Raw genomic sequence first — 12024 nt, 5'->3', positions numbered from 1 at the left:
ACTAGCACGACCCTCAATGGTTCATAAAGTTATCTCAACACACCACCATCCTCGATGGTCCTCTCTACCCCGATAAAATCAATCTTGTATGTCTGTGTGCGCGCTGGCACTTGCACTTACACTCATGTACCCACTCATGCGACACCCATGGGCCCGCAAGCAATCCATCGACCACCATGGACCCTTGATACCACCAAGAAACGTGCCATTGTTAACCTCTCAACGATTTTACAAAGGGTGCCATTATGTCCCATACAAATGCACCCAAGCGCAAAAGGACCGGCCGCCATTGTGCCCGGCAAGTGAAACACATGTTCCCTCACATGGGTCTAAATAGTCGAAAATAAGAAAATTTACCTTTCCTTCCCGAAAGCATATACTATAGATACTACCTTGGTCCTAAGCCATCGACACCCACCCAGTGGTTTCACCATTGCCGTCCACTCCAGATTTCCCAATGGTAATTCGGGCACGAGGAATAAATCTTTTTAAAACTTTGGGACCTTCCGCCCAAAACGTCCATCCGGTGGACACCAGAATCGCGACTGACAAAGAGTCAGTCGCCCTCAACGCCCACAGCGGTGCAAATAGTGTTGCTATGAAGCGTTGCTGCTAACATTGTGATAATGTGATGCCTGTGGTTGTATTACTACATTGTATTTGATCAACTAACTTTATTTTTTTTACAAGAATAGTGCAGACTTGAAAAATGTGGCGAAATTTGTTTCGTCTTAGCATAGCAGCTTTAAACATTTTAACGGAAACAAAACCATTAAACTTATTTCGTAAAGAATAAATGATTCCGACAATCAGTTTTTGAGAATTACCCCAAATTATCCATGCCTAAAAGCTGACTTTGTGATGTATTTTTTTATTGTTTCTCCGAGCTTTTGTATCCGTAAGTTTCTTGGAGAACTGACAGCTTCACGTGATGTTTGTTTGGTCCGAGTTTCTGTGTACGGACATTCTTACTGTTGAAATAAAATTAAAGCCAACTGCTTATCGTCCCACAAAAGCAGTTTTATTGAAAACATTCAGTTCGAACTGACGTCTTCTCCTTAAAAACATGATCCCAAATACTCAAAAGTCCCCAAAAGGCAAGGAGTACAGACAAAAAGGTTGTATTTAACGTCCCTTAACAGCGATTATTATTAAAACATCAGAAATTCGTCGGAAATTCTTACTATTTTAACAAACAATATTGGAAGTCTCAAACTGCAACAACAGACAGGAAGTTTGGAGCCTGGAGCCACTCCTAGCCTCACATTAAGTGACAACTTCCCCTTAGATGTGCTGCAATTGTAACTACATTATAAAATTGCTACACTTTGTTGTAACTTGTTACAAAGTATAACAAGGCTTCAATGTTTTGCTTTATATGCCTCTGCTCTCATTATTGGTCAACACTGACACTTCTTGTGTTTACTGCATTTGTAATAACTTTCAAGAAGACGATCCCTGACATTGTCCTTGCATTGTGCAGCGCTTTTTTCGTTTCGTGGGTACTCGATAGTTTCGCGGGTCCTCGCTTGTTTGTCTCGTATAGCTGCTTAACAACTGAACGCGAGATCCCTCGTCCCGAGAGGCGCCCTCGTTTGATTGACAAACAAGCGAGCTTCCCTCACGTGTAGCGAGTAGGGGCACACGTTGCCGGTCTCGCTCGTTTCGGTCCCTCAGTGCCTCGATGGCAACTAAAGGGCTGTACCGTATTCATGATACAAGCCACACAGGATTTCACTAATGAGATCTGGGGGCAACAGTGCGTCGCAGAAAAGCCGAGTGACAAAACTCACCGCGGTGCTTTGCGGGAGCGCCGCGGGGCGACGCGGGATGCCGATTAAAATGTTTTTGGTGTCTTCCCTAACAACTAATTTGCTACTCCACCAGGGTGGAGATTACACAGTGGTGTTGGTTGGTTCAACCTTAAATTATGTCAAGATTTCACAACACAGGTCTCAAAATACCCACTCCACCCACAGCAATTCAGGGGTTGCCCTTAACTTTTTTTAAACTGGCCAGCAGGACCAGTTGGCTTGATTTTTCACTGGTCCGCCAGGTTTTTTACTGGTCCGTCAATTTTTATTTTTTTCCTAAACTAATAGTATACTGTTGTATACCAACTGCTCGATTTCCAATCATCGCTATTTCAAAACTCAACATGAATTGCAACGTCAACATGTTATTGTGTTCGAAAGGGGGCTCATTAATTTTGAGAGTATTTTTTCTTTAAAAATGTAATAACAATAATATTATTAAAATTCATTTAAAAACAGGTCAAATTATTTGTCAGAGCAAATTGGAAAATTTAATATGATCTTTATTTAGGTAGTTTTTTTAGTCCACGGTTTATTGTAAGCACTCGACATCAAAGTATTTCTAGTAAGAAGAACTTTGTTATGAAAAAAAATTAGTGTTTTACTAAACAAACAAAAACACTTTAAAGTATTTTTATGTATTGCCTTTAAATCTACGGTAAGGAGGGTTATGTGCTCAAGTTATTTTATCATGTATAAACATTGCCTATTATTGTAGTTTTAATAAGTATTCATAAACATAATACATCTACAAAAAGTTCCCAAAATCTTCCCACTTTCGTCCAGAAAAAGTAAACCCCCAACATAAAGTAGACATCAAAGTAGTTGCAACATCCATGAAGAAGCCTATGAGTTTTACGGTATTTTTTTCAATTATGTGTGTGGAATGGTCGGTGCCAGCGTCTGTTTTGTGAACAAAATTTTCATTTAAAAACGTTTTTAAAAGCAGCAAAAACAACCGCGCCTTTGTTTAACACATGATTGCATTCTAGAACCCAAGTCTTCCTTGAAATCAACCTGCAAAAAACCCATAACAACCGCGCATTATGTGACCAATAAAACCATGGAGCAATAAACTAGATCGCTCACCAATCGCCCCGCAATAAAAAATAAAAAAAACCCAAATAACAACAAAATTAAACAAAATCAGAACGGAAGAACCTTACTAAACACAATTAAATACTTCGTTTTGCTCATCCAGAGTATCCTAACTTGGTAATTACTGTTGAATGAAGCCTCACCGTCTCGTTTTTCTTAAACACGCTAGACACTTATTCCCACACGGAAATCTGCTCCGTTGACGACCATGCTGCTGCTGACAGAATGTGTTTTGCTTTGTGGTCTTTTGTCAAGGCGATTGAAGCTAGTTTTGTAAGCTATCGCGTACTTTCACCAATAGAGGGCGTCTATTCTCACGCTATCGAATATTCTGAAATGCCCTCTAGCGTTCAATGTTTCTTACACTTATTGCCACACGTGAACTAATACGAAGACTACAAGCCTTTGCGTTGCATGATGGGATTTTGCGCTCTGTAAGCGTGATCGTCGAAAATTTGCTAGCGTTCAGCGGCACTTCGAGTGATTGTTTTACGTTTTATCCAAACCTTGAGTGAATGTTTTTACGTTTTATTTGAGTCTGAAAATAGTTTTAAAAAATAGTCATAGTTCTGTGGTACCGCTGCCGATATTTTTGACTGGTCAGCCGGACCAGTTGGCAAGGTGTTTCAGCTGGTCCGCCGCGATTTCTACTGGCATTTGGCCAGCGGACCAGCATTAAGGTCGAACGCTGGCAATTGCCATGATGCACGCTGTGCTTTTGCGTTGGTACCCTTCTCTAAAGTTTCAGTACAAAATTTACATTTTCCTCGCAGTGTGCCCTTTACATTGAGGAAAATTGCTGTACCCCTTTAAGAGCCATGTTCAAGGCCTGGTAACAATGTAGCCAATACCTTGGAACCTGACCACCATCGGTAACAATGTGGCCAATACCTTGGAACCTGACCACCATCGTTAACAATGTAGCCAATACCTTGGAACCTGACCACCATCGGTAACAATGTAGCCAATACCTTGGAACCTGACCACCATCGGTAACAATGTAGCCAATACCTTGGAACCTGACCACCATCGGTAACAATGTAGCCAATACCTTGGAACCTGACCACCATCGGTAACAATGTAGCCAATACCTTGGAACCTGACCACCATCGGTAACAATGTAGCCAATACCTTGGAACCTGACCACCATCGGTAACAATGTAGCCAATACCTTGGAACCTGACCACCATCGGTAACAATGTAGCCAATACCTTGGAACCTGACCACCATCGGTAACAATGTAGCCAATACCTTGGAACCTGACCACCATCGGTAACAATGTAGCCAATACCTTGGAACCTGACCACCATCGGTAACAATGTAGCCAATACCTTGGAACCTGACCACCATCGGTAACAATGTAGCCAATACCTTGGAACCTGACCACCATCGGTAACAATGTAGCCAATACCTTGGAACCTGACCACCATCGGTAACAATGTAGCCAATACCTTGGAACCTGACCACCATCAGTAACAATGTAGCCAATACCTTGGAACCTGACCACCATCGGTAACAATGTGGCCAATACCTTGGAACCTGACCACCATCGGTAACAATGTGGCCAATACCTTGGAACCTGACCACCATCGGTAACAATGTGGCCAATACCTTGGAACCTGACCACCATCGGTAACAATGCAGCCAATACCTTGGAACCTGACCACCATCGGTAACAATGCAGCCAATACCTTGGCACCTGACCACCATCGGTAACAATGTAGCCAATACCATGGAACCTGACCACCATCGGTAACAATGTAGCCAATACCATGGAACCTGACCACCATCGGTAACAATGTAGCCAATACCTTGGAACCTGACCACCATCGGTAACAAGGTAGCCAATACCTTGGAACCTGACCACCATCGGTAACAATGTAGCCAATACCATGGAACCTGACCACCATCGGTAACAATGTAGCCAATACCTTGGAACCTGACCACCATCGGTAACAATGTAGCCAATACCTTGGAACCTGACCACCATCGGTAACAATGTAGCCAATACCATGGAACCTGACCACCATCGGTAACAATGTAGCCAACACCATGGAACCTGACCACCATCGGTAACAATGTAGCCAATACCTTGGAACCTGACCACCATCGGTAACAATGTAGCCAATACCATGGAACCTGACCACCATCGGTAACAATGTAGCCAATACCTTGGAACCTGACCACCATCGGTAACAAAGTAGCCAATACCATGGAACCTGACCACCATCGGTAACAATGTAGCCAACACCTTGGAACCTGACCACCATCGGTATTAATGTAGCCAATACCATGGAACCTGACCACCATCGGTAACAATGTAGCCAATACCTTGGAACCTGAACACCATCGGTAACAATGTAGCCAATACCTTGGAACCTGACCACCATCGGTAACAATGCAGCCAATACCATGGAACCTGACCACCATCTGTAACAATGTAGCCAATACCATGGAACCTGACCACCATCGATAACAATGTAGCCAATACCTTGGAACCTGACCACCATCGGTAACAATGTAGCCAATACCTTGGAACCTGACCACCATCGGTAACAATGTAGCCAATACCTTGGAACCTGACCACCATCGGTAACAATGTAGCCAATACCTTGGAACCTGACCACCATCGGTAACAATGTAGCCAATACCTTGGAACCTGACCACCATCGGTAACAATGTAGCCAATACCTTGGAACCTGACCACCATCGGTAACAATGTAGCCAATACCTTGGAACCTGACCACCATCGGTAACAATGTAGCCAATACCTTGGAACCTGACCACCATCGGTAACAATGTAGCCAATACCATGGAACCTGACCACCATCGGTAACAATGCAGCCAATACCTTGGAACCTGACCACCATCGGTAACAATGTAGCCAATACCTTGGAACCTGACCACCATCGGTAACAATGCAGCCAATACCTTGGAACCTGACCACCATCGGTAACAATGTAGCCAATACCTTGGAACCTGACCACCATCGGTAACAGTGTAGCCACTACCTTGGAACCTGACCACCATCGGTAACAATGCAGCCAATACCTTGGAACCTGACCACCATCGGTAACAATGTAGCCAATACCTTGGAACCTGACCACCATCGGTAACAATGCAGCCAATACCTTGGAACCTGACCACCATCGGTAACAATGTAGCCAATACCTTGGAACCTGACCACCATCGGTAACAATGTAGCCAATACCTTGGAACCTGACCACCATCGGTAACAACGTAGCCAATACCTTGGAACCTGACCACCATCGGTAACAATGTAGCCAATACCTTGGAACCTGACCACCCTCTGACAATGTTAGTGTTCAATTGTTTTGTGAACTTTCATATGGTATCTATTTTGATCTAAGTACATTTTAAAGATTGGCTCGTAAACTACACAATTTTCTTAAGTGCTGTAGATACCACATTGTGTATTGTAACCTGAACAAACAAAATAAACAGAATCTTACAGAATATTGCTTACTGGCAAGGATGGCAGACCATGTAAATGTTTTGATTGCAATCTAGTAGGCATGTGTTTTTTAGCAGTCATGTTAAATATATCCCAATGCTTGAACATTTTGATATAGCAGTTTAACTTTCCAGTCTATTTTTTCTCAATTTGTGCATGCATGTGAAAAGCTACACAAACACAACTGTTATTATACTGACAGAGTTTATTTTACTAAAAAAGGGAGCACTAATCTCTTCTTACATGTATACATTTTTTTCTATTAAAGGAACGTTACAGAATTGGTAAGAAACAAAAATCAAGAAGATTTACATGAAACTTACACGGTGTAATGATGATGATAGTTGAAAACATACCTTGAAATATTTCTGTCTGAAATGTCATATTTGATGAGAAATAAATAATCTAACTTCGCGTTTGGAGTTTATCGCTCAGTGAGCGTTTTATTCATTTTTATGTTGGCATTGATGCAATGCAAAAATTTTATCGTATTTTCACTATTCTCTCATGATCCAGATGGCCGATCGATCTCAAACTTCTACAGGTTTGTCAGTTTATGTAAATGGTGGATTACAAAAGTGCTTACACTGCCAGAAACTGTTTTGTTAGCAAAAACCAATTCTGTAATGTTCCTTTAAAGCTTTATCCCAATTTCCAGCTTAATTTTGTTTAACTTTTAAATAATATTTTGCATGTATTTTATAATACACTTTATCACATTTAATGCATGTTTCAACTTTAAAACATCTGGAAATTGAAGTTTTAATACATCATTAAACAGTAAATTGATACGTCTCTTGTTGACAGAATTTGTTTTGTTATTTGTTAAACTGATGTTACTGTCATTACAGCAGATGTTATGAATGCATAATGTCAGTCACGGTAATGTTAGTCACGAATTTGCATAATTGTCAAAAGATTTAAGAAATGTTTTTACCTGCGTTACGCAGTATAGCAGGTACATGTATACATTGTTTATATGTTTGACATGTGGGAACACAATGTCGTGGTTATGTAACGTATTGGCCCGCCGGGCGGCGGGTATATTTGAATATGTGTAGAGGCAATAGTGCATGAAGGGCATGTAACTTCATTCTAGTCTTGCACTGCAGACAAACAGCACGTCTTTTGTTTAATGTTATCTATTTTAAGTAAACCATTCAAAAGGCCATTGTTTCCAGGTGGCTTATTAAGCCATGGCCGAGGGTATTCCAGAGTTTTGCGCTTTTCAAGTTTGAACTCTGTTTTTTTAATCCCGGACCGTAGTTGTCATCTGTATCAGAAAAAGCGATATAGAAAAAAGTAAACAGTCTGTTTGAGTTTTTGGCAGTTCTGGAGCAGTTAAGTGTTTTGGAAGTGTTTTGTGGATAATAGGTTTTTTTTGAGCGGAAATTGATTAAAAAGTCGTGCAAAATCGCTCGGCAGGCTTACCCCAAAACTATGTATTTTGGATTGTTATTTGAGTAATGTATCACATCGGGGCGATGTATTGTGACTAGCAGCAAGGATGAACGAGTTTTTTCCATCTAACTACAAGTGTTGGTAACCTTATAAGATATAATGTTCATATGGATTTGATCTGTAGCACTTTTAACTTGAAGAGAAATTTTAAAAACATATTAAACATGTTTTGGTCGCATCGCTTTTTGTAATGTCAGTCATGGCAGTAAATGACCCCCCCCCCCAGTCAGAAAAGCTGAATATGAAATTTCAAGGTTTCAATTCTGTGTTGTGTATTCAGATCCTAGTATCCCCCATGCCAAACATGGTTAAGATGGCTGTCATTGTTTAAACATGATAGCTGATAAGATATTCAAAATTAGTAAAAAATGTAATGTCAGTCCCGCTGGAATTGCCCAGCTGTTTTGTTCTTTTGATCCTAGAATACCTCAAGTTGCCATCTAGAAACTGCAGCTGTGTATTACTGATGTTCAAAACTGGATGCCATGTAAATAACAAGTTAAAGCTTAATGAAAATAAAACTGAGGTCATTGTGCTTGGTGCTCCTCAAACATGTCAAAACGATAACAAGCTGCCAAAGATATTTTTGCATGTATGGATTGACCCTACTGACTTTGTCTGCAATTTAGGAATAACATTTGATGTGGCTGTTAAGCAGAGTGTGGATTGGAGTCCTGGATAAACAATACAACGCAAAGAGAGGGGGTTTGCCCTGGTGTTCCTGCTTTGATTTGCTGCATACTGCACCACAGCACTTTGTTAAACCATTACATGGTGATATGTAAAGGAATAGTAAAGGTCTCATACTTCAAAAACATAGCTCCACATTACCTTGCAGGAATATACTCAATGTCGGAGCACGAGCATCACTGAGTGACTGATATAAACGCTTTAAGAAGCCACTAGTATTACAAAAATAAAGATTAACAGCACTAGCCTACAGTACAACTGTTCACTGTATGAAACTCACCTTGAGCCCACGAAGTATTTGATATACAAGGAATTGGACATGCTCATCAGAGAGTTTTTGCGTTTTTGTGATGCTATTTAGGTCTGCACCCATCAAATGCGTCACCATGTACACATCCCGAAAGGTTGCTAAGGTATCTCCTCTACAAAAGACATCAAGTAGACTGATGATCTGTATAAGGAAATCAATAGTATAAAAACATTATGGGTTTTTAAACTAAAATTGTCAAGGTTATCTTTAAATTAAACAATTCTTCCACACAATGCGGAACAAGAAATGCCAAGACACCCAGGCTGCTTCTGCTTCTTCTCATAAAAAGATATTAAAAAACAAGTTTAACTATGGACGAAATAATAGATAATGTAACAAGAAATCACGAACGCCCATGCCAAAGTAAGAGAAAGACAATCATCAACTCATTCATATCAGAGTTGAGGAAAGATGCTACAAAGTTTTTGTAAAACCATGGGAAGGGATAAGAAATAGAAGACGTAATTTTTTACCAATCTTTTTAAAAAATATTGCCAATCTGGGACATTTGCTGTTGCTATAACTTTGTTTAAATTGTATGAATATTTGTACTCCATCTTTTTAATATTATTGCTGTTGTGAGACATTTGTGTATTGTAAAACATTTTGTGTACGTCCGAAACCATGTTTGTTTGACACCTCCAAATAAATAAAAGAAACATCTTTTTGAATGCCTTTAAAATATCATACAAAGCTATAAACTTGTACCTGGGGTAACTTTCCACCAAATAAATCAAATCTTGCTTCAAGATGCCTGCTAAAAACACTATAATTTTAATCTGCAGAAAAGTTTTATTTACATTTCCAAAACCCACTGGTACTTGTATTTGATAATCAGAAAAGCTTGATTTTGCATTAAATTTATCAAATATACATAGACATGATGTTACCCCCAAGCAAGGAAAGAGCTCTCACTCACTTAGTAAGATGTTGACGATGCTCCAAAGTTGGTTCTTGACAGAAAATATCATAAACATTAACACGACAATTCTTAGTGACATTTGATCTTAGCAACAGTTACCCACCAACTTTAATAGTTTTTAAATACAATTCCAATCTATATCTGGACCAAATGTTGTTTTGTGGACTTATCTCTTTAATGGTATGGCAACAGTTTAAAATTTGGGTATTTGCCCATTTGCGGTTCCCACAGCAATGAAATTATGATGTGGCATCTTCTTTGAAATATGGACATCATACAACCTCAAATGTCACTTTGCAAAAAGAAATATTTTTCATTAAATGTTAAAGATAGTTCAGTTAGTCTTCATCTTGCGGTGGTCATTAGTAGAGTCTCCTGCAGTGAAACCTGTGGTTATATTTATATTTAATTCAAAAGTAGTACAAGTAAAGCACAAGGAACATTCAATATTTTCTATGGTGAGGTCACCAACTGATGTACTTTCAAATACAAAAATTAACTAGACATTGAGAGTTTGTGAACAAACTCTAGGTGTTCAGTTTTCGGGAGTAAAAGCCTGGTGTAAAAAAAATATTGCACCTTGCTGTTTTCAAGGTTTGTAATAAATGATCAAAATAGCAAAAATTGTCAAAAGCAACATAGGAGTACGTCATTTGAATTCAAGAAGTTAACTTAATGTTATTGAACATTCTGGTAAACATTACTGTGTTAAAAATGTGTAAGACAAGTTTTTATAAAAGATAGTGAATGAGTTTATCTAGAAAACATATTATTCTCAAACTACTTTTATAGAAGTTCCTTCCTTCCATATATAGCTTGAAACAAATAAAATGATACTTTTCCGGTGCATTTTGAAGTGCATGTGTAGTGAATTCCTTAAAGCTTTCTTTGTGCACCAAAGACGCACGCTTCTGTTCTTTTCTTCTTTTGAAAACTGCTGAGGTGTAACGACAACGAGGGGCGCATAGCAAATGCTCGTCCACTTCACCGTCAGCTCTGGTCAGAGAAGGTCTCGTTCATTAAGACAGTTTTCTTCGCTGCTATTTTCTTTAACCAATGTAGCAGGTTTGGACTTGGCTTGGTGGTGTTTGCCCCTCACAGGGAAGAACCTGCTCATTGGTTAAAGTTGTAAGTAATAGATATTAATTATTATTAACTAGTAATTACCCCGCCTAGGCAGTTGCAGGCATTTTCCCATAATTTAACGCCTAGGAAGTTGCAGGTCAATCTAATTTAAACTGTTGGTAAAGTTATAAAATTATTTAACTCTTACCACAAAAACTGGTGATCCTGACATTGAACATTAACAGTACTATGATAAGATTTTTGTTTGTTGCTGATTCTAGAGGCAATAAGTTTTCTAAATATTCTAAGCCTAAAAGATAGAGCATTTCATTTTACAATCGACAATGTTACTTCACGTGGTGCCAAAATTTATAACTTGGTAGGACCTACCATTTGTAGACTCAGTTCATACGGTGCTAAGGACATTGTGGTTGTACGCCTAGCAGCCGGCATTAATGATCTCACTACATTTGCATATGATTTAACACATGAATACCGTGTATTGAAATCTTCTAATCATACATCAGAGAGCTTGTTTCAACAACTGAGTAATTTTGAGAACGCCATTTTAACGGCGAGAGCAAATACTCTGGTCTCTAATTTATTCCTCCATGCTCTGGTAACTTTTACCACTATTCCTCCCGCCTCGTTTGCTAAATTTCAAACCAGCAAAAAGCTACGTGTGCCAATCATTTCAGAGGTCGACATTCAAAAGCAATTCTTGTGATTATTTTGACTCCCAGCAATTCAACAATTCAACAATATTGATTCTTCTCATGGCGATTTTTCCATTTATTACATGAACTCAAGGAGCCTCTGTAGACATTTCTTTGAAATTCAAGATTTCTTAGCCACCTTGGACCATTCCTTTACAATTTACGGTTTTACTGAAACAAGGTTTAAAGAAGCCCCTCCGTCGTATGTACATATGAAAAATTACCAACTTATTCACTCATCGCGGTCTTCAAGACCCGGCGGAGGGGTAGCCATGTTTTTAAGCAACTCGCTGAATTTCTCTATTCGGAACGATCTCATGCCTTAGCCAAGATGAATTACTTGAATTAATTTTCATTGAAATTCAGCGAGACAATGCTTGTAACTTAATCGTTGGGAGACTCTACAGGGCTCCTGGTACTCCACTTGATGACTTTAACAGATGTTTTGATTCATGCCTTGAAAGGATTAATGA

General features: G+C 39.4%; 1 protein-coding gene across 1 annotated transcript in view; it reads right to left on the bottom strand.

Annotated features, from left to right (window-relative positions):
* LOC117306750 (mitogen-activated protein kinase 14B-like) overlaps positions 1–12024 on the bottom strand; it is an 80830-nt gene that overhangs the window by 44364 nt on the left and 24442 nt on the right. The window contains exon 3 of the mRNA XM_033791233.1: positions 8819–8989. Within this exon, the coding sequence (XP_033647124.1) occupies positions 8819–8989 (171 nt within the window). The remainder of the gene's footprint in view (positions 1–8818; positions 8990–12024) is intronic.

The sequence above is a fragment of the Asterias rubens genome, chromosome 2, assembly GCF_902459465.1.
Source record: "Asterias rubens chromosome 2, eAstRub1.3, whole genome shotgun sequence".
NCBI lineage: Eukaryota > Metazoa > Echinodermata > Asteroidea > Forcipulatida > Asteriidae > Asterias > Asterias rubens.
The sequence above is the reverse complement of the archived record's forward strand: the minus strand, read 5'-3'. Positions and strand labels throughout refer to the sequence as shown.